The sequence below is a fragment of the Fundulus heteroclitus genome, chromosome 7 (assembly GCF_011125445.2).
Source record: "Fundulus heteroclitus isolate FHET01 chromosome 7, MU-UCD_Fhet_4.1, whole genome shotgun sequence".
NCBI classification, from domain to species: Eukaryota; Metazoa; Chordata; class Actinopteri; order Cyprinodontiformes; family Fundulidae; genus Fundulus; species Fundulus heteroclitus.
Window position 1 is genome coordinate 41,326,050 of NC_046367.1, and position 23,627 is coordinate 41,349,676.

The following is a 23,627-nucleotide window of genomic DNA, read 5'->3' on the forward strand; positions in this document are numbered from 1 at the left end:
GCCCGTTACTGATCCTCCAGAAGAGGAGCAGCATAAACGTTTCTCGACATGTTTTGAAGCCGATGAGGACGGGCATCAGACTGAGTTGAGCCCCTGGTTTACACAAGTTCTCCCAGTTTGTGTTTTTTTTTCACCCTGACAGTGCCCCGGACACTGAGGTTATGACCTCGGCGATGATCAGCAGCTTCAGACTCAGTGAGGCGACACAAGCTAATGAGGGCCGTCACAGTTTGTTCCTCTGATCCAGAAACTGGGAGCTTAATACATTGTTGATTTTAAAAGAAAGATGAAAAGAAGAATTACTATCTACGTGTGAGAAAATAAAAAATCTATTATATGAAAGTTGCTGCAGAAATGAACAGACTAACCGAGTCTAACAACAGTTAAAGATCTTTTTAATGCTTTTTTATCCAAAAATTTAATTAATTAAATGCATCAAAGATGTTAATGTAATCGTCTTCACTCTGGATAAATAAAAATCCTGAAGAAAGTGTCAAATATCCACTAATTAACCTGATCTGGTGTCTGCAATCCCTTACAATACACGTATGACTCTTAAAAGTCTTTAAGCAGGTTTCATGTCTATAACTTTGCAGCGTTCCAAAATTCCTCGGCAACAACAAATAACTGCTGATGGCTCGTCCTGCACTACGGGCCTTTTTCTAATTCTGGGTCCAGAGAGCTGATGCAGAATCGTAGGTGGGGTCAACAACCAAGGAGCAGCAGGAAGTGGCTCTCTGCTAAACGCCAGTGTTAAAATGACAAGACACGATGGGTGAGATTATACGCAGATTATAGTGGCAGCCATGACGGATTAATAGCAGAAAAAAAATAAAAAAATCAACCTGCTGAGTAATGAACGACCCACAGCCTAAGAAACAGTTGAGTCACTGGTCGTCATGGCGATCCCCGCCTTTTCTGGGTCGCAGGGCTGAGGGGGATTCCACACCAATATCCATTTCATATATATCTATATATATATATATAGATATATATGCAGTCATAGTGTGAAAACTGTCTGCAGTCTGCGCTTTGGGCTGAGTTGACAGAATACCCACAAGTCCTATGGTAGCAGGAGACATACTAAGTGAAAGTACTCAGAAATGACTACACATTGATGCATAAACTGTACATGGGGAGATGAATGAAGGTCGAAAAGGTAAAATCTTTAAAAAATCCTGAAACTTAATCTAAAATTGTATAGAAACAGTAAAAACATGCTATTTCAGCCAGGGAAAGTCCAATATCCTGTAATGTATTTGCAATTTGAATAAAGTTTCCTCTGTAAGTAACTAATATTATCTGAGGAAATATACAGCTAAATATATATTGCTGTATATATTTAGCAATTTTATGCAATTATACAGATTTTACAATTTCAGTACATCGTGTACAGTTTGGATGAAAACTTCATTCACTTGTTACAGACATGAATAACCCATTATTTAACAGTTTTTTCCCCCATTTGAAATTATTCTACAACATAAAACGTATCTAAGCTTTAAAAACAAGACTTTTGTGCAAAACGTTAAATTCAGGCATTAAATTATATTGCTACATATTATCTCTAATCCACCAAGGCTGAACAGAAAACCCACCTAATGCTTGGTTAAATGTCCCACCACACTTGTTTACATACTCGACACCGGTGGGCACCAAAACGCTCTGACCAAAAAAAGGCCCCTGCTTTAAAGCCACCACAATTAAACTCCACTGGTATGTGCAGTTGCCCAGATGGAAAAGCTAAATGCCTTCTGGTAAGACGTTCTATGGTGAAATGACACATTGACCAGAAGTGGACGGAATAATCAAGAAGGAGGAATACCTTTAAAATCATAACACATCTGACCACATTAAACCTGGGGAAAAGAATAGTTGAAATAAATCAATAAATGGTCTGAATAAATATTATTTTCATGGTTATAATGATTCAATAGAAACTTTTGATCCTAACTGTACCCACTGCACATCTCATAACACATCATTCCTGATTGAGATGCAAATTGGAGGAGTGGCGATCAGCACAGAAATAGAAGAATGTGGGAATAAATCCTCATGTTTGGCCCCCTAACAAACAATTAAAAATACTTTTTTCTTCTATAAAAGCCTTTAGGGCACACAGTAAACAGAGCAGGTCCAGTCGTACCTAATACTACAATGATACGTTTTTTCTGGTATCTGAATCTGGTATCGACAAAGTAGTCATTTACAGGAAAATGTTTGGGCACAAAAATTCTTTGTTGACGCATATTCCCACACATGTTGCAATATTCCCAATAATCCCAATCTTTCCAATATTAAGTATTTCTGATATCCATTGATTTCCATGTGGGGTCCAACCATTCATTGCTCCTTTAGGTTAAAGTTATCATTCTCAGATTTTTTTGCTACTGGTCTGACATCAGGCTGCCGTCTGATTGGGCTTTTTTACTCAAGTCATTTGTGTTTGTCTGTTTTAGGAACATTTTGAGTTTTCAGGGTGTTCAGACATTTGGAAGTCAGTCCCAGCAACATTTAGGTAAAACTAGAGACTTAGTTTCCAGAAGGGACCAGAACCAGACATTTACTGCTGATAGTTCTGAAAAAGAACTATGGTTTCAGAGTAATTTTACCAAAAGTACAAGTAGGTAAGACTTAGAGAAATTATATTTTGTTTCTTCTTCTTCCTGTTGGGTTCATTGCACAATCGACCATTTAACAATTTTTAGAGCGTAAACAGGAAATGCCAGTTGCCGTGTTTCAGTCTGATGGCGCTGCATTCAGGATTCTGCTGGTGAACATGAACTGCAGAGTTTCAGCTCACTTTGTGTTTGAAGGAGCTCTGAGAGCCTCTTCATGTTGTCGACTGTAACAAAACTCTCTTCTTCTTCTTCTCCGCCTACTAATTTAGCTAATCTCTGTCTCACACACTTGGGACATGAAGGAAGAAAGTGAGACAGAATCAACCCCGACCACTTTGCTTAAACGCTTTAATTAGTAGAGGGGCTACAGAATAAAGGTCTTTTATTTTGGTGAGCAGTGAGAGCATGGCTGGAGAGGATTTAAACATCCCTCCCCCATGTCTGCTGCAGGCAGAGATAATGGGAGGGGGGCTGCAAACACGTCCCTTCTCTGCTGGGGTTGCTCTTGTTTTGAATATCCCTTTTTAAATTTAATTTGCAGGTTAAAACGAGGAATGTTTTCCTCTCAAGAATATTTCACCTTGTTCAAAACTCAACGTTTACATCCCAGAAAAGAAATATTTCGGCAGTCAGTTTATTGACAACCCAGCTCATCGGCAATCTTCTCAAACCCCTGTTGGTTGTGGCAGATGACCGTTCCCACTGAGCCTGGTTCTGGTTCTGCTGAAGGTTTCTTCCTGTTAAAAAGAAGTTTTCCTCTCCACTGTCGCTTCATGCATGCTCAGTATGAGGAATTGCCATCAACAATGCAGACGACTGTCCACTGTGGCTCTATGCTCTTTCAGGAGGAGTGAATGCTTAATGCAACCTGCTTGGTTTCCTTAGAGAGGAAACTTTCTGACCAATCTGTATAATCTGACTGAATTTTAATTTTTGATGAATTTTACACTGTAAAGTGCCTTGAGATGACATGTGTTGTGAATTGGCACTATATAAATAAAATGGAATTGAATTGTATTAGTGAAGCACATCAGACACTGACTACACACTATAGCAGTCAGAGCTGATGAGAGCTCTGGGGTCTTTTTGGCTCTTAAGTCATGTTGCTGCTGCTGGATGTGTGCAGACAAAATAAGCTGCACCTATGAGTGGAACCTGCTGGGCTTAAGGAAAGAACACATCCCGCCTTCCCACATGTCTCTCCCATCTTGTCTGTGTCAATCTGATTAATGGGGACCTTGTTATGCTAACTAACTGATTTATTTGGTGACTGATCAGGTTTGGTAAATCTGAATGTTGTTCTGCTCTGTCAGTTGTATTCCTGCGTTGGTTGATTGCATTGGTGGCCCCTCTGAGCTTAGCATTTATATCTACGTACGTCAATTGACTAGGTGGATGGACAGAATAGGTGTTCAGGTATCGCCCAGGTAATCAGACTGTGAGCTGGGATCTGATTGGTGGACAGTCCAGCAGTGAAAGACATGTCAGCACACGGATTTCTACTTCCTGCAGCCACTTGCTCATTTGGCTGGAAAGTTGGGCCCTGGGGTCTGAGCGCCTGTCACTTCCTGTCACCTCATTGGTAATCAGAGGGTGGAATAGGGGTTGGGGGACGTAGTAGAACAGGATTGTTCTCAGGTCACATGACGAAGCAGCACATCTGTCAGTCCAAAGGTGCAACCGCGAGCACTGAGTGACTCCAATGACACCTCACTTCCTGTTTGTCCTTCACCCCCGATTACACACTACATACGCACACGTCTGCACACAAACATGCACATCTGAGTGTTTGGCTTCTTTATTCGCTTCAGAAACTGCCCTCTTATTGGCCATAAGTTCCCTGTGCTGATGCTTAAGTCTTCTAATCATGAACAGATCATCTATGCAGTGATGATAACCTGAAAGCAGAGCATCAGTCACCAATCTGGTTGATGTTTTTAAGTTTAGCTGAAGCAAAGATCCTCCTCATCAATTAGGTGGAATTTCTTAGCTTGCTCTGCGGCTTCCTGTGGCGTAAACTGATGTTAAAGGTCATTGGCATGCTGAGAAATGTTCACAGTCCCGTTTATGTTTCGATTGTACTGGGGTTTTATCTTCCTCAGAGGACCTTGAGTTGTCAGATCTGCTGCTAAGACTGAGTCTGAGGTCACTTTATTCTGATTTTATTCAAAATGCCAGCTCCGTAACAATCAAATCTGTTTATGTTCTCATGGGTAAAATTGTTCTTGGGTCAAGGAGGTTTTGTTGTTTCCTTGGTGTTTTGATGGTCAGTAGTTGTTGTTTTTTTTTACATTTTGTGTGTTTGTTGGAGAGCAAGTGCATGTTGGTTATCAATCAATATTTCTTTGTTTGTTGATGCTTATTAAAATGTTTGTTGGTCAGCAAATGTCTGATAGTTTTCAGGTGCTTCTCAGTTTCAACAACTGATTTCCAATGGTTTATTGGTTCTTCTAGAGGATTGCTGGTTACCAGATGTTTGTTGTTTCCTGAGTGTTAGGTGAATTTAAGGTATTTATTGAATACTGGGTGCTCATTGGTCAGTAGGTGTTTAGTGGTTCCTATGTAGTCTTGTTTTGATTAAGGCACATTTGTTTTTTTCAGGTGTTTGTCGGCCTTTAGGTGCTTGTTAGCTCCTAGGTGCTAGTTGGTCAGTAGGTGTTTATTGTTTCCCAGGTGTTTAGTGATCATTAGGTGCTTGTTAGCTCCTTGGTGTTTGTTGGTCAGCAGGAGTTGGTTGGTTTTAATCAGTGAATGTTTCTTTGTTTATTGATGCTTGTTGATTTGTTTGTTGGTCATCAGGTGTTTGTTGGTTCTCATGTGGTTCCTCGTCTATGGGTGTCTCTTGGTTTTAACATTTGATTCCTCCTGGTGTTTCTTCTGGAGGTCTGCTAGTTACACTGCAGAAACTGACCTAAAAATAAACAAAATGTTCTTAAAATTCAATTTTTTTGTCCTTGATTTGAGCAGGTAAATTATATGATCTGCCAATGGAATGAGTATTTTGTCCCCTAAAATAAGATAATTAGAAATGAGCTTGAAATGAGACGATGGAGATGAATTGTTCCTGTTTTAAGTGCAAAAATCTTATTCCAATGGCAGATCATTTTATTTACCTGCTGAAATCAATGACAGGTACACTCATTTTAAGAAAGGTTTACTTATTTTTAGTTCCGTTTTTGCAGTGTATCAGATGTTTGCTGTTTTTCCCATTTGTCTGTTGGTCAATAGGTTGATTTTTCCCAGGTGTTGATAACCAGATGTTCAATGGTCAGCAAGTGTTTTTTTCTTCAGTTGGTCTTATAGGTCAGCTCAGGTGTTTGTTGGTTCCAATATGTTTGTAACTTACTGGGAGTTTATTGGTTCCCAGGTGTCTTTTGATTTTTAGGTATTTATTATTAACCACGCGTTTGTTGCCACGTGTTTGTTGATCATCAGTTGCTGGTCACTGTAGCCAGGTGGGGTAACATGGACACTTATATGGAACCATTGCCATGCAACCTTGATATTTACTGCAGAAAACAGTTGACGCTGTGACACACCGACTTTGTGTGACCTGGGGAAGTGCTGACAGCGGTGCTTTCCTTCGTCTTCCCTCAGCTGTGCCCGGTGCTGGTGTCCGGCTGCAGGTTGTGGTGAAGGATGGAGATCTTGTGAGTCAACATTAAAGCAACTTGATCAGCAGTTTCACTTCTGCAAATCGTTCCTGGAACAGATGAAAATACCTCTGAGGACCAGTCAGTGTGAAATTAAGCAATACCTGACACACACACATTGGGCCTGTAGTTCAGTTTGTGTATTTGAGGTTGGAGATGATTCACTACAGAGCAGCTTTACTGTGAATGCAAGGCCCGCAGGTTAAACACCTAAAACCTCGTGAGGATCAGTCACAGTGGAAACAAACTATTTTTATGTTTGCCACACCTCTTTAGCGGCACTACTTACCATTGTATGACATCTTTAAATTCTGCAGCTGATTGGTTTTGTTGTCTCATATTTATTTAATAGTTGTGGTTTAGTGCATTGTTTGTCCAGGAGATCAGTTTGTTTTTTACCTATTGAATCTTCTGATTGTATTAGTGCCGTGTTTCCTTTTTCCTGACCAAGGTTTGTTGGTCACCGGTTGTGTGTAGTTCTTGTGGGATTGGTGATGACTCAGTTGTAACTCAGTTTTGGCAATTTATTGTATGCATTTTGGCTTGGTGATGGTTGCTTATTGAAGAGATGTTATGTTGACTCACTTGTTTGCTGTTTTCTCGTGCTGGTTTGCTTTTACCTCTGCTTTGACAGGTTTCCAGGCTGAATTTCAGCTCTGTGCGGTGTTTGTGCTGACATAGATTTTGGCTCTTTTTCCGCTGTTTTCCGAGCATTTTTTTCTCTCTCAGGGTTGGCCTGTCTCTGGCTGAGTTTCTGAACATTTTAGCTGGTCCTCCTCTGAACCAGAAACTGGTCCACAGAGTCCAGGTCATCTTTACTGCTGCAGCTGATCCTGACGAACAAATGTCTGACACCTCAAACTGACAGAGAGCTTTAAAGCCTGCAGTGTGCCTCTGCCGCTGCTGTGATGAAGAAAAAGGAGTTTGAGTGATGTTTCATGAAGCGGCGGGAAGTTAAAATACCTGCAGTCATGAATTATTAGCAGAGAAAAGTTTTTCTAGCGTTGCTTCTCGCAGGAAGAAGGTATTCATTGGAGGGATTTAATAAATGCGCCCCTTCCTCCTTTCTCTTTTCATAAGGATTCATCTTCCACCTGGGAAGATGAATTATTCAGACATTTTGGATTTTCTCCCCCCTCCTCTCCCCAAGAGGAGCTGTTGGGCTGTAAACTCTCAAACTTCCTCATCATATTCTGAACATATCTATCCATTATTCACTCTTACAGTCAGATTTTTTCTTAAAGCAACCTACATTTTTATGGACATGGCCCCCCCTGGAAACCTCGGAGACTGATGATTAATTGATTCCTCACGCTGAAAGATGAAGTTTGGCGGGCTTCAAAATGCATGTTAGAACAAGACCGTGAGTTCAAACAGCAGAAAAAGTCTAGTTTTTCAGGAGTTTTTGTAGAACAGGGGGAGTACGTTCGCTATGAATGAATTCACGGCTCACCAGCTGCGTTGTGTCACCAGCGTAAGGAGTGGTTCACACCTCCGACCTCCTTCTTCTCCTTCTGAAACAGACACACATGAGTGGATGGCGGCTATGATATCTGTGTTTCACCTCTTATCAGAGCCCAGCAGCTCTGTTTTCTCCTCTGTTTGTCTAATCAGGCGACACACCGAGGCCGAGGTGAGGCTTCAACGGACGCCTTGCTGCTGATAAACGTAACGTTAAACTCCTGCACATATCTGCAGACAAAAACAACTTGTTCTGGCTCATTTAAGGTCTGGACCGAGCTCTGAAATCACTTTAACTTCTTTGTTAAGGTGGGGAAATGCTGCTGAACCAGATTAGGTGGAAAGAGTTGCTGCTTGATCTACAATCAGCGTCATAAACTTGACATTTCATTTTTGCATAACATTCTTTCTAGAATTCAGCTTGTGGATCAATCTGCTGTAGCAGCAATAATCCTAAACACATCAACTTTGCGAGCATCTAATTCAGTATCCATTGACAGGAACCACGCAGAGGTTGAGTAATTTATGTTGAATGTAAGAACACAAACTTCCATCCTGGGAGAGAAAGTCTTTAAATTAAATTTAAAAGCCGAATGTAGCGATTTATACATTTATAACAGATTAAAATAGCTATCTGTTCCCTGCCCTATCAACCTAATTAGAAAATATTTGCTTTTGGGTTTGGTGGCATTACGAGGTTTTAATCTAATATGTGTAAATCTTTAACCTTGTAGCCAGATTGTAAACACAGCATCATATAAAGCAGGTTGTCGTCATTGTCATCCTTCAGTCAGACATCTGTTGTGTGCGGTTCTCCGATGTTTGACCTGGTCATAGGTGTTGATCAAATACTAATTTATTGGTTCTAACAGATGTACGGACTCTAAATTCAGATGAAAATGATGAAAATCTCGTGATTACAAGATTTTTTTTTACCACTAATGGTGAACTGTTAGACACGTGACCTGTCCAGGTGTGACGTGGAGGCGGGTGGAGCTAGAAACGATTGAGCCGAATGTGTTGCAGCCAGATTAGGAGGCCAGAGTTACGTGTTTGTTTGAAATAAGAACTCAGCTTCATACAGTCACACCTAGACATGCTCTAAATGCTCTAACTCAGCGATGCCCAGCTCCAGTCCTCAAGACCAACTGTCCTACAATTTCTATTTTGGTTTGTTGAGCTTTTACTGTTCATGTACACCACAACGGCACGCGTGTTCTTTAAAAATGACTCGATTAGAAAAACGAGCTTGAGAGAGGAAGGATTTGAAACTTCCCAGTCTCTGTTGTGTGGCCTGGAAAATCAGTATCTGCTTGTATGGGGGGGAACCCTCACACTGCAGCTGGAATCAGTAGAAATTAAGCGGGGAGTGTTTGTCTGCCAGTTTAAGTGTCCGTGGATCGGGTCGACGAGGCCTCTGCCTTTGACCGCTGCCCAAACCTCTTTGCACCAGTCCCTCATGGCTCCCCCTGCAGGAGGTGGACCTCTACACTGAGAAGAGTCAGCTGAAGTGGCTTAGGCATTTTCTGCGAATGCGCCCTGGACGCCTCCCTTAGGCGGCGTTCCAGGCATGTCCCACCGGAGGTACATGGGGGGCAGGAACGTTGGAGAGGCTACATGTCTCCCGGCAGGCCTGGTGCATCTTGGGCTTCCCTTAGAGGAGCTGGAGGAGGCGTCTGTGGAGAAGGAAGTGTGGGCGTCTCTCCTAAATCTGCTGTCACTGTGACCCAGTCCTGCATGAGTTGAAGACTACGAGTACGAGTGTTGGTATGCATGCACATGTTGTTGTGTTTCAAGCCACATACCAACTACCAGAGGCCTGGCAGGGAATTTACACATTTTTAGTGTTTATACCAGTGTGTACAGAGATTAAGAATTACAAAATTGTCATGTAGCTGCCTAGATACTAGTTTCTTAATCCAGATTTTATGCTGCTGAAAAGCATCCCTGTTCCAATACACCTGAATTAGCAGAATGGCTCGTCACCAGGCATCTGCAGCGCTCAATAACATGCTGGTGAGGGGAATGGAACCATTTAATCACGGTGTTTTGGAGTAAAGGTGCATCTAAAAGTTCTCGGGGTAGCTCTAACAGCTGTAACACAACACGACATAGTTTAGATTTTGCTGAATCTTAAGTCTTTAAACGTCTTGTTGAAATAAAACACACACTGATTACTGTTGTCCCATTAAGTTATTTCACTGTCTTATGTTTAGGTGATCTATATGAATCTGTTGTTTTATTGCTGGATGTTCATTAATGAAAGAGGGCAGTAACCCGACACCAGTGCATCTAAACATGACGTTTCTACGTTAGTGACATGCCACTGCAGAACAATGTGTAGTCCTTGTAAGTTAGACTGATATCACTGTGAGTCAATGTGACGTCACTAAGTGAACGTAGTCCATCTGTAAATAAAAATGATATTGCTGCGTGAGAATGGTATGTTAGCATGAGTAAATTAATGCTTCTGCACGTAAATGTGATATCACTGCCATTAAGTGTAATTTCACTGTACGTAAACATAATGTCGCTGCTTCTAAACGTGATGTCGTATGTAAATCTAACATCACTGCGTGTAAGTGTGATGTCACTATATGTAAATGTCACATTATTGTATGTGTACCCTGATGTCACTGCGTGTGAATGTAAAGTGACAGCATGTTGAAACGGCATCGCTCCTTTAAAAGTGCGACGTCACTGACGGTAATTGTGTCGTAGATTCGGGTAAATGGGAGGCCACTGCATGTAGACACGACATCTCTGTGAGCAAAAGTGAAATCGCCTGCACGTAGATGTGACATTGTCAGTAGGTTTGTGGTCATGGCAGGTAAACACGCTGTCAAAGTGTATAAATGAGACGTCGGTGTCTGCAGGTCACAATGCCTGAGCCCTTTGGTTGAAGAAGAGGCGTTTCATTTAGGGAACACAGCTAAATCTGCCCCTTCATCCAACCACCCTGCAGGCAGAATTACAGATTCCCCACTTCTGTGTCGGAGCGCTCAGCCTCCGGGGAAAGTTGGATTGTGGTGACTGCATTTACGCAGCAACCTGCCAGCAGAACATCTCTGCCTGCGACGTCTCCCCGATCGCTCCCTCCTCCCCCCCCCGTCGGCGTTGAGGGTTGCTGCTACATTCTTAGAGACAGCACATACCTTGGAAATGACTAGCTGTCTGTTCCAGCTCCTCTTCATCGCTCTGCTTCTCTTTAATTCCCACATTGGTAGGCTCTGAGGTTTTGAGTCTTTTGTGTCTGAGCACGTCTGTGTTTCTGCGTGCAGCTGAAGGCCTGAGATCCTTCGCCAAGCGCTCTTGCTGCGGTTCTGCAGTGGATTTTTGCAGAGGCTGATCCTCTCGGTTAATTCCTTCAGAGGCGACCGCTCCGTCAGTTTCCTGTTTCTATCATGTGATCAGGAACACCACGTTTCCTGAAACTTTGACCATCAGGGAGCAACAGGAAGCAAAATCACATCTCATCAAGAAATCAACTGATAAATCAATTAATCAATCCTGAGGAGCTCAGCTGGTGGCAGCCAGAGGGGCCCATAAATGCAGTCGTACCATGTGTGGGGGAGGGGCTCAGACAGAGGGGGGCGGATCTGTGGGGGTGATGATGTTGGGGGCTGTGACCCCCTCCTTGCCTGAGTTTCCAGCCTGTTGCACGGGTCCAGGCAAAAGAATGAGACTTTAATTCAATTAGGATATCAAACACAATCAGCGCCTCAATGGAGGAACTCCCTGCATTCAGGGGACCCCACAGAAACAATGAAAGCCGCCCAGATAAGAGGACACGCCCCCAAAACAATAGCACACCTGGTCAGAAGGAATGGCAGCAGGTGCAGCGATGCTACAAAAACTCATAAATCTGCTGTTTTCTACTGGACCGATCCAGGAGGCTGAAAATGAGACAGATTGGTTGAGGCTTCAATCCGGTCCTGAATCGCTGGACTTTCAGATACTGTCGAGATAAAAGGCTTGAGAGCCAGAGATTCACCTGGAAACAACAAAGTCAAAACAGTTTAATACTGCCTGGAGAACATTTGTTTAAGTCCTCGACAAAAAAAAAAAAAAAAAAATCAGCAAATTCTGAGTAACTGAAGATGTGGACAACTTGGAATATCTCACAGGGTCCCTCCTAGCCTCATGCCGGACTCGCCTCCCTGTCCGTGTCCAAATCTGTGGCAGCTCCAGATAGCAACCTGGTTTCCATGGGAACCACCTCCCTCCTCCCCCGGGCTGCTGCTCAGGTGATCAGCTGATGAAGAGGAGGAGTAGGAGGATGATGCAGCCTCCAGATCAGAGTGAGGCGGCGAGCGAACGGCGGAGGACACAGCACCTGGACGGGCGTCTCAGCAGCTGGAAGATCGGCTGCTGTTCATCAAGGTTTGAGTTCAACGCGATGCTGAGGTTGATCCGTCTATCAACCACCGATGAGGTTACTTGTGTCCTACGGAGACATGAGGAGGACACGGGAAACCTTGTCGCCAGTGGTCATGTTGCTCGTTTTTCTCCTCGGTTCTTGTGTTTCTGCTGCCGGTCGCAGCGCCGCGTGTTCCATATTTGTTTGTTTGTGTTTCCTGCTCCGGCTTTTCAGATCACAATTGTGTGTGTTTGTGCTGCCTCTGAGGACTTTTGTCTCGGGAACAGCTGGAGACGAACGTGACAACAGAGAAAGTGTCAGAGGGGGAAGAAAGAAGAAGGGGGGAGGAAGATTAATGTGTCTGTGTGGGAAGCTGGAAGAGGAGGAGAAGGAGGAGTTTCAGCTTTGTCCTCGGCTCTCTGACCAACACAAAGCCAGCTGACAGAGATGTTCTCTGTCGGCGATGCCTCACTCTGATGTGACAGAGATGCTCTTCAGAGGAGACTTTTCACTCTCAAACATTGTCGGGTTGGATTGATTCGTACCGGCTTTGACAACCAATGATTTATTGTACTTTTCTATCATCTTCTGTGAGGAACTCAATGTATGTGACTAGATAAAAGTCAAGCAAAATTCAACATTATGAAAGCTAGGCGATGATGCCCAGGCCCCCACCCTCAACTGGCTCCTGGCTCACTTGACATCCGACCTCCACTTTCTCCATCCATATACAAAGGGCCTAATGTGGAGGTGGTCACCTGTTTCCTTTTTGAGTTGAGCCAGCCAAGCTCCAGCAGCCAAGGCCTGTTCACCAGATGCTCTCTGGTCATCTACTCCTCCCCTGGCCTTGCAACATCACAGTGTCTATATTTGGATGTTTGCTAATCGTCGTCTTTTTCTTTCATCAAGATCCTTCGAGTAAATGAGGTACTCTCTGTCTCAAGTGGAGGAGTTGGAGTATCTCAGGTTCTGGTTAAGGGACCTAAGGACAGAGAGGTGGATGGATTTGGTCCACATCTGCAGCTCTCAATCTACCATCATGTTCCAAAACTAAATCTATCAGGAACAAAATAATGATTTTCTGGATGCAATTGGTTGAAATGAACTTCCTTTGTTGGGCGGCTTGTATGGAGAGGAATTTGCATATTATTGCAAGAAAAGAGCAAGTTTCAAAATTAGAACTGTGAAAACCCTTTCAATCAATGTCCAGGTTTTGAGAGTAATGTACAATCTGTATGCAAAATTTCAGCTTAGTACATTTTTGCAGCTTTTTTCAGATTTAATTTTTCTGGTGTTTTTTTGTTATTGAATTAAAACATTAGGTTACATTCTCTACACTTCGTAGGGTGGGACTTCCTCTGGAGGATGGAGCGAAGACACATTTCTATTGGTCTGCTTGGATACAAATTAAGAAGCGCTTGTTTTGGTCTGCTCCTGCCTGCCATAAACAATCTCGTCTTCCCTACAGGGTCCTGCCATCATTTACAGTATGCGAGTACAAACCAAACAAACAAACAAATAAAAAAACTCTGAATTCGTATAGGATACAATGCAATTCATAAAACTCTGTGTCCAATTTTAAAATAAACACCAAACTGTGAAAATGTACGTTCAGCTTTTGCATACACGACGTCACTACTCTCAAAACATTTTTGCTTGAGTGAGAATTTTTTCAAAGTATAATTTTTTTTTAGACGTGTTCTTTGCTTACAATACTATTGGAACACCTTGCTCTATAAGCTTAGAGATAGAAAATTGCTCCATCATCCAGGGGGAGCTTACTTTTACGGCAATTAGCATTCAAAAGAGTCCCAGAAACAGACCCTGAGTTCATGGAGAAATACTTTCTTTCTTGGAAACACCTTGGGATCTCCTGGGTAGTGGGATGTCTGGGTGTCCCTCCAGAACCTGTTAAAGCCATGACCTGATGGATGGATGGATGGATGGATGGATGGATGGATGGATGGATGGATGGATGGATGAAAGAAAGGATTTCACCAAAATATTCAATGTGATTGAACTATATGTGAAATTTTCTGTGGTTATTATTCAACAATTAATACAAAAGGTTTAACCAATGAGAGAGAAAACATGCAATGGCTAAGTACTTGGCAACAAAGTCAGCTTGAATGAGCTGCAGACATCTCTGAAAAATAGTTTCCTTTCAAAATCTATGTACTTTCCCTGACTTAATTTTAAACTTAATTTTATTTTGGTTCTCAGTAACAGCATCCACGCTGATGGAAGCTGTCAGCATAACCTGGCCGGGTTCAGTGATTTAGAAAATATCAGTTCAATAAAGCTGAAAATCAGCTGATTCCAGACACCACCTGATTTCACCAGCATGTTATAACCTTGAGAAATGATCCTGATTATTGGTTATTGATCAGCATCCCTGTTTGGAACAGCTGAATGTTTCTGCTGCAGCTCCTATCCTTTCAGCCAGTAGAAGAAAGAAATAATAGAGGAGGGGGTGTGTTGGGTGTGTTGGGGGGGGGGGGGTCACATTAGACCCCACGTATACCTTGGACCACACAGCGAGTGCTCCATCTCTCTCTGTTTGATCACAGAGGGCTTTACCCGTCTGAAGCGGTCACACCTCTTATTAAAGCCCGGCCTGTCCCACGCCCCCCCTTCGCCCACCCCCACCCCCCCTCTCTTGGTATTCAGCCCAGGTCAGCAGATTTGAGCCCAGCCCACCGTGGCTCCCTTTTTAATTTGCACCTGTTGCGCAGTTGTCCGGGAGGCGAGAGCTGCAGAGGCTGCAGACAAAGATCATATTATGAACAGACTAATCTCCGTGTAGCTGAGAGGGTCGGGTGTTCGGGAAGGGGGGAGTGGAAGGGGGGGGGGGGTTGTCTGTTGCCTCCTGTGGGAGATCAAATCTGCAGCAGGAAGTGTGATAAGACGCAGAAGAGGCGCTCCAACAATTTGTGTTCACTGAACGAGGCAGAAAATCTCAGGCTGTTTTGTGGCAGTACTCCCGTCTGCAGGCTGTTCCCATGATGTCATGTACCCCCCCCCCCCCCCCCCCCCCCCCCCACACTCCCAACCCTCACCCCTGCACACACAATTCACCTCAGTCAGGTTCAGCTCAGTTCAAGTCTGCAGCCGACACACAGCTGACAAACGACACAACGCTTAAAAAAGTCAGAATGGAGTCAGAGAATGCTTAAAGTTTTCTGGAGGAAATCGCAGATCAAAAAGTTTTATCTAATGTGTCTTAAAACAATCAATCACACAGGAATCAGACTATGTTTTTTCCTTTCTAAGACCATCATGCCTAGGCTATACATGCATCTTTATCTGTGAGAGCTGTGAGAACTTAACAAGCCAATTGACAGGAAACGAGCATTGAGCTCTGAGATGAAACAATGTAAAAAGATTATAACATTAAATAAGGAAGTTCGTTACAGACTGAAATTTGGTAGATTGTTCTGGATGGAGATCCAGAGGGAGAGCTGGTTTCAGATGTTTTTTCAGCTGCGTTAACTCCTCCTCTGCCTCTGTGTTTCAGTCCTGAACTATGACACCGTGCTGGAGACAACCTCGGAGACAGATGAGGATGACCAGACACTGCTCCGCGATGACAGCAGCTTCACAGGAGGAGGAGGAGGAGGAGAGGATGAAGAGGCAAGCAGTCCAGTTGGTATACCAACTCTGGAGGCATCGCCCAGGGTCGGCCACGCCCTGCTGTCCAACAGGGAGCCAGAGGACTCAGAGCTCAGGGGGGAGGACGGATGTATCGGTGAGTCTCTGATCAGATCAGTTCCTCAGAGTCAGTATTGGTTGTCCGTCCTTCATTCTCCTGGTTGTAAGAAATGATGCTTATGGTCATTAGATAGAAGAAAAATAATAAGTACCATTAGTCTATAAGCCTGTTGGAACAGTTCCTGCTGAGAATTATTGATAAAACCTTTATAGTCACATATAAGGTTCTTATGAACACAGAAGTCTTTGACTTCTTTGACTTCAGTTGTTAATTCACAAAAAAAACTCAGACATTAGTTTACTCTGGAAAGGGGAGAACCATGGCACAGATTACAAAGCAACCTGGATGAGAACCAGGAGGAGAAGCAGGAGCAAAACTGGGGATGGGTGGGGGTATACCAGCAGGAGAACCAGGAGGAGAACCAGGAAAGATCAGCACAAAATTAGGGACGAATCAGTTAATGAACCAAAAGGAGAACCAAGAAATTACCAGGAGTAGAACCAGTGAACAAAAAGGAGAGTGGCCAAGGAGATCCAGGATAACATGGGGGCAGACCAGAAGGTTAACTAGGAGAAAAAACACGTAATAAGAACCAAGGGGAAATCCAGGCAGAGAACCAGAGGGAATTACAGGATGAGAACCAGGAGCAAGGGAATGAAGTAGAATGAAAACAAAGAGCAGAACTCCAGGGAGAATCAATCATAAAAGCAGAAGGATAATCGAGGAAAACCAGGAGAAAGACAGAACAAGGAGAACAATCAGTGAAGAACAGGGTGTAGAACCATGAGGATGAATATTAGGAATTAGAATAATGTGTTTGTGTTTGTCCCTTTAGGTGAGCGTAGCGGCGAGTACGACGCTGTGGGATCTGAGGCATCTCTCCAGGCGGAGGAAAACGGGGCAGGTGAGATAAAAAAATATATATATATATTCTGATCAATAACAACACAGCAAAGAGAAACAAATGATATGTCCAAACTGAAAACATTCTGGAAAAAAACTTTAAATTTTTAAATTCATAAAAAATTTAAATATGGAATAACTCCAAGAGGGAAAAAAAATTAACACTAAACATGTACACCAAATGCAACACCAAAAAAAAGGGAATTACACAAAACGCCTTGCCCAATCAGCAACCAATGGCCATAAAGTAAATTATGTGTCATCCGTATTTTTTAATTGAACTATAATAAAAGTTAAGAAACTTTACCTGTAATTCATTATAGGATCAAGATGTTTCGTAGAGAAGGATCTGTGTCTGTGATGGGTGCAAACATAATAGAACATGTTATAAATGCAAAGTATCTGTTTTAAACTTTATGTGGACTATATCTGTGGCAGGAAAGTTTCCAGTAATTTAAAATTTAAATTATTTTTGTTCTTGAACATCATGTTTGAAGAGTTCTGTTGGTCTAAGGCCCCGTCCACACAGAGATGAGGTTAGGTGGCTCCAACAAGGTATTTTGTCATTTAGGCTGTGCGTCCACACAGATCAAGTATTTTGGTAGATCATAAGCCGTAATTTTTAAACCGGGTGTTGTTTTTTTGCTAAATGCTGTATTTTGTGTTCCATTTCTACATGCGAGTCGCTTTTTTCTTGAACCATGACGTCGTAGCTTTCTGTAACCTCCAATGCGTCTCACTGTCACAAATAACAACATGGCGTGGTTCAGTGTTGGGTTCATGCTAAAGCAAATATTGACTTTGTTATGGCTGTTAGTAGTGTCCTCAGACTCTTCCTCTCTAACTACCCCGCTCTTCACACTGTGTCCCCAGCCAACCCACATAAAGATCATGTTGAACAGGCGTCCATGTTTGTGTCTGATCCTCCACCACGGTGCTGTGTTCACTTCATAGAGTTGTCTGCATATGCCCTTTTCTTTGCATTCTTCAATGTCACAGCACCACCAGCATACCTACTACAGTGTTTTCAGTGGTGCTCTGTTCTCTCATGTAGATACACATTTTTTCTTAATCGGTCATGAAATGTTTACCATGGTTGTCATTATGTGGACGAGGCCTAAATACCTGTGAGATAAGAATGAGAGCTGAAGGCTTTTGTAGTCACTGCAGGATGATACCCAGGGAAGCAACATTCCAAGTGTTTTCAGGTGTGTCTTTTATGCTGATGATAATCTTTTCTCTATATATGCATTATCTTAGGGAGCCGATTGGAAGGCATCTCTGAGCTGGATGAGTTCTTCCTGAAACGGAAGCTGGAGGATGACAACTGTCACCAGGAAACCATTGCTGAGTACCTCCAGCGCAGCGACACTGCCATCATTTACCCAGAAGCCCCGGAGGAGGTAACACGACTGAGCACGCCCGAGGCCGCTGCGCAGGATGAGAGTGAACATGGTGAGAGGATGGACAGAACAAAGGGATAATAAACAAGCACTTAAACACTCTAAACAGCAAATACATGACTGAAGTATAGCAACACAAGATCGCAAAGAATCAAAAAAGAAAATGGTTTGAAGAGTAATACGTGTCTTGATAAAAATTAATGTTGAAACAGTTGTTTCGTAAAAGAACTGAGAATTTATGAAGGATTCTCCCAATCATGCGGTTTGCAGGCCTCATTGAAAAGAAAACAAGTTCAGAGCTTATAGTTTTGGTTTTAAGGGATCCTGTGTGACTTCTCACCTCTCTCTGCAGACCTGGCTTCCAGCGCTGCAGATGACTTCGCCCAGTTGCTCACCTGTCCGTACTGTGAGCGCGGCTACAAGCGGCTGACGTCTTTGAAGGAGCACATCAAGTATCGACATGAGAACACGGAGGAGACCTTTCCCTGTCTGCTGTGCGCCGAAACCTTCCCCCAGAGATCTCAGCTAGAGCGCCACATGACCACACACAAGCCCCCTACAGACCAGGTGAGCTAAGACATCTGCACCAGTTGAGCAACAGTAAGATGAAATACTAGAAAGATGGATGGATGGATAGGTAGATAGGTAGTTTATTGACCTTTGATCATATGATTTAGCTCATGATCCCAGTGTTCACTACCAGGAGAGCTTTTCATGCTCTCTGCGGTAATTTTTTTTGATTTCCGATAACCTGTTAACTTTGGCCCCGCCCAACCACTGGAAATGCATCCTGTGTAGGCGGAGTCTCTTCCTGCGGCGGCAGCTGTGCTTGGGCGTGCAGCCTGTGAACACAGCTCATCACTTCGCGCTCTAATCTAATGATGAAGCCGTGTTAAACGCTTCCTGCACGCGCCTGTTCTCTGCTCCTCGGGATCCAGGAGTCTCATTAGAGTCAGTAACTAAGCTCCAAGTCATTCAGTTCTCCAATTACACCATGATCGTAATGGGATTACCTTATCCAAGCAGTTGGCTGTCAGGATCCTACGGTTCCTTAGACCTCCTCACAGACTGAACCAGGACCAGATGGTCTTTTCCCTGCTGGGCTGGAGAAGCTTAATCCTCTGAGTGTTTATAGGAGGACTTCGAGTTAAACCGTTAAACCGAGACGAGAGGTGGAACTCAGATCAGTTCACGTTTCACCACAGAAACACTCATGTTGGATCACTAAAACATCTGACAGACACATAAATCTCCTCTGTTGTGTGATCAAAGACATGAAATACCGTATCAAATTTAACTCAGAAACATGGATGGAGGAATGGATGGATGGATGGATGGATGGATGGATGGATGGATGGATGGATGGATGGATGGATGGATGGATGGATGGATGGATGGATGGATGGATGGATGGATGGATGGCTGGCTGGCTAGGGTTTCATCACGTTGAGTAGATGAAGAAGCCAGCTTTACAGATCGCTAACATCGTCACTGATGAATAATTGTATTTTTCCGTATTATACATCATCCCTACAGAGATACATCCTAGAGGTCCACATGGAATTAGTATATAGAACCAGTATTTTCTCTTTAAATCCTAATATTAATGTCATTAATGAGTCCAAATGATTGGTAACTTGTTTATTATGTCTTTTCTCTGGTTAAACCCGTGGTTGAGCAGTGTCAGAGCAAACAGATGAAAGAGGCGTTTTATCTGCTGAATAAATGAAACGGCTGTTCGGGTTTGCATTTCATGTGAAATGAAATGATGTAAGCTCCCACTCTCCTGTGGGGGGGAGGATGCCCCTCCATTACTATGTGTTTTTGTTAGTATGCATATTTGCATTTGAAATGTTGGGAATGCACCTCAACCAGAAACTGCTGCCTGTGAACAGAGACAGCCCACGCTGTTTCTCAGAATGCCTTTTGCACTCAGACTTCCAGGAGAATCTGTCTCTATCCTCTCTGCTCCACTCCCACTCCACCTCCCTCCCTTCTAATTGGTTTCTCCTCTCTGCAGCCACCACTGCTCAGTGAAGGAGCTGCAAACCGCAAGTTCAAGTGCAGCGAGTGTGGAAAAGCCTTCAAGTACAAGCACCACCTGAAGGAGCATCTCCGTATTCACAGTGGTGAGTGGAATACCGGGGGACGGGGACGACAGATGAACAGACAGGTTTATAACCCCGTTGACTGATGGAATACCAGAGACACACACACTCGGAGAAAGAGTCCAGACGGTGCCGTCTATTAGAAACAATAAGCACAGTAATCAGCAAACACAAGTGTCATAAACAAAAGTAAATCTGCAACTATTTTTGTCAAAATATTCACATTATTGAAATAAACATTACAACTTCAGGTCTGTTTATAATATAAGAACAAAGCAGATCTCTGAGTTTCTGATGATGGTGGAAATGATAAACAGAAAACTATCTTTTACCTGGAATTATTTCTAACATTTCTGTTCCCCCTAACAAAGATATGTTGATCCATTGGAAAAGTGAAAGCCAACTTTCTACAGCTCAACTAATAAATCACAATTCATTCAGCAGATGTGATCGTTGATGGTATCTGAAGTGTCTCTATCAAGAGAACATATATTCTGATCCAATAATTAGATTTTCAACATGCTTGATTAAGTCATAAACACAGTCCTGGTTGTAATTAATTGAATATTCAGTGTTGGAAACATTAGGATCAGTCTCAGTCTGCAGAATTAGACAGAACTGCATTTACCTGACAGCAATCCCTGTGTTGTGTTTTGCAGGTGAGAAGCCATATGAATGCTCCAACTGTAAGAAGCGCTTTTCCCACTCGGGATCCTACAGTTCCCACATCAGCAGCAAGAAATGCATCGGCCTGGTTGCCCTTAATGGACGAGTGCGAAATGGGAACAACATCAAACCTGGCTCCTCTCCCAACTCCACAACATCTTCCCCAGGAAGCCCCGCCTTGGCCCATCTCCGGCACAAACTAGAAAATGGACGACTCTTTGGCCTGCAAGACCAGCAAGGTCAGCTGGACATCAAGACTGAGCCAATGGACTTAAATGAGTACCGGCTGCTAATGGCCTCTCAACATGGGTTCGGAGGTCCAGGAGTCTATCTAAATGGCCGTAGTGGAAGCCCGCTGGGTATCCATGGCTCCTCACAAAGCTCCTTTCAACAACTGGGTGGAATGGGGCTTGATCTCTCCCTGATGGGCTACACTGGACATCTTGGGAACAGCCTGAGTGAGGTACAGAAGGTGCTCCAGATCGTGGACAACACTGTTAGCAGGCAGAAGATGGACGGAAATTCAGAAGAGCTATCCAAGCTCAGGGCCTATATGAAAGAGTTGGGTGCCCAGATGGAAGCCCAGGCCAACTTTCAGGTGATGGGCCACAATAGTCCTACCAAGAGCATAATTGACTATACGCTGGAGAAAGTCAATGAGGCCAAGAACCTGATCAATGACTCCAAGATGCAAGTAGATGATAAGAAAGAGAAACCAAACCACTCAGCTGATCTTAGTTGTGAAGAAAAGTTGTCTGATGGACAGAACCAATTTCTGACATTTTCTTGCCAATACTGCAAGGAGATCTTCCCCGGACCAATCCCACTTCACCAACATGAGCGCTACTTGTGTAAAATGAATGAGGACATTAAAGCAGTCCTGCAGCAGCCAGAAAGCAGTCCCGTTGCCTGCAGAGGGCCAAGGGCTGATGAACTGTCCCATAATGAGAGGGCAAACAGCCCCACCAACCCATTCAAGGAGCACATGTCAGTGCTGAAGGCCTACTTTGCTATGAACACTGACCCCAACTCTGAGGAACTGCTCAAGATTTCCCTCGCTGTCGGGCTTCCTCAAGAGTTGGTGAAGGAGTGGTTTTCTCAGTGGAAAGGTCAAAACAACCACATGGACAATTTGAGGAAAAAGTTCCCCACTCCTGACACTGGACGGCCAGACCAAAATCTGAGTCGGTCTCCAATAAATCTTCCTGTTACAGATTTACACAATGGCTTTTTTAACAGTGATGGTTCCTACAGACTCACAAAGACCAATCAGTTTACAGCTACCAAGCAGACAAAAGGGGATAAACCAATAGATCCTGCAGACCCCTTGAGGAGCAACACTCCATCACCCCTAAACCTGTCTTCCACTTCATCAAAACACTCCCAGAGTAGCTCTTACACTCCAAACAGCCTCACTTCTGAGGATGCCCATGGGGATACTCCTCTGGATTTGTCGCTGCCCAAACACATGGCACAGAAGCGACCAAGACCCAATGGTTTTATCACTGAGCACAATGGCGAGGATGCAGGACGTGAACAGGGATCTGGACCTTTGGAGGTTGCCAATATCAAAAAAGAGGTCTTTGCCTCTGACAGCGGTAGGATCTCTATCCATCAGTTGGAGAAAAGCACGAGTCCAATTTTTGGGATTAATCCCTTTACTGGAGGTCCTGTGTATACCTCCCTGCCACCCCAAGGAGCCTTGGGTTGGCAGACCCCAATCCCCGGCCTTGGTCACTACCACGGTCTTGACCCCATGAGCTACCTGCCACACATGGTCTACCCCTATGCCACAAGCGCTGCAACGTTTGCAGAAATGCAGCAAAGAAGGAAGTACCAACGGAAAGCAGGTTTTCAGGTAAACCTAGATCACGATTTAGAAAATTTTCTCTTAGGTCCTATCACCATGGTCAGTTTAGGGCAAAGGTGGTCAACCCAGAGAACTTCTCTCTAGATAAAGACTGTTGACTAGAAGATCTAAGGACTGGAAAGGGTATGGAGTTGAAATACACATGTCTTCTACATAGACAAACCAGAGTTCTGCTCTCAAGGTTGCATCTTCTGGTAGTTTAGGGACTTTTTAGGCCCTGAAAGTCTCTGACTGGTCATGAGAATGAGCAGGGAACTTTCTTGATGAGAATTGATAGGAAGATTGCAGTATGATAATTGGTTCTTCACAGCTTTTTTACAGTGGAAAACAGGAGACATAGATACACAAAAAGAAGTTGCATTTTATATTTTTTATCAAGGTCTTCTGTCTTCACATGAAAATAGATACTGTTATCCTTTTGGCATATAAGTAGGGAGATTTAGCTGATATCAAAGGTAGAGTTGGCTATTTTTCCAGAAGTTTCCCCAATTCCCTTTTTGAATAACTGCGTACGCGCAAGACCGTCTTGCCTGCTCTTCCCTTTCCAAAGCTAACTGCTAAGCTAACCGCTAAGCTAACCAGATACATAAACACTAGAAGTGCGCATGTGCAGCCAGCAAGCATAAACTAACAAGGAATGTGTTGACTCACTGGCGTTACGTGAGCTCGTCAGAATAATTGGCATATGAGACAACCAATAGATAAGGCGATCCCCCCAGAACTCAAGAGACAGAGGGGAGTGAGAGCAGGACCAAAACTCTGACCAATCACTGCCCTTTGGTGCGAACGGTCAGGATTGGTCAGAGTTTTTACAGGTCTGCAGCTTTCACTGAGGTACATTTTTTAACCTTTTCTGAATACATAACGTAT

At 43.5% G+C, this 23,627-nt stretch overlaps 1 protein-coding gene across 2 annotated transcripts in view; it reads left to right on the plus strand.

Annotated features, from left to right (window-relative positions):
* The window catches only part of zeb2a (zinc finger E-box binding homeobox 2a), a 47,860-nt gene that overhangs the window by 15,073 nt on the left and 9,160 nt on the right, over positions 1–23,627 (plus strand). For both annotated transcript variants that reach the window (XM_012849686.3, XM_012849688.3), the window contains 6 exons: positions 15,613–15,843; positions 16,643–16,711; positions 17,971–18,165; positions 18,466–18,680; positions 20,134–20,242; positions 20,881–22,745. In XM_012849686.3, the coding sequence (XP_012705140.2) occupies positions 15,613–15,843; positions 16,643–16,711; positions 17,971–18,165; positions 18,466–18,680; positions 20,134–20,242; positions 20,881–22,745 (2,684 nt within the window). The remainder of the gene's footprint in view (positions 1–15,612; positions 15,844–16,642; positions 16,712–17,970; positions 18,166–18,465; positions 18,681–20,133; positions 20,243–20,880; positions 22,746–23,627) is intronic.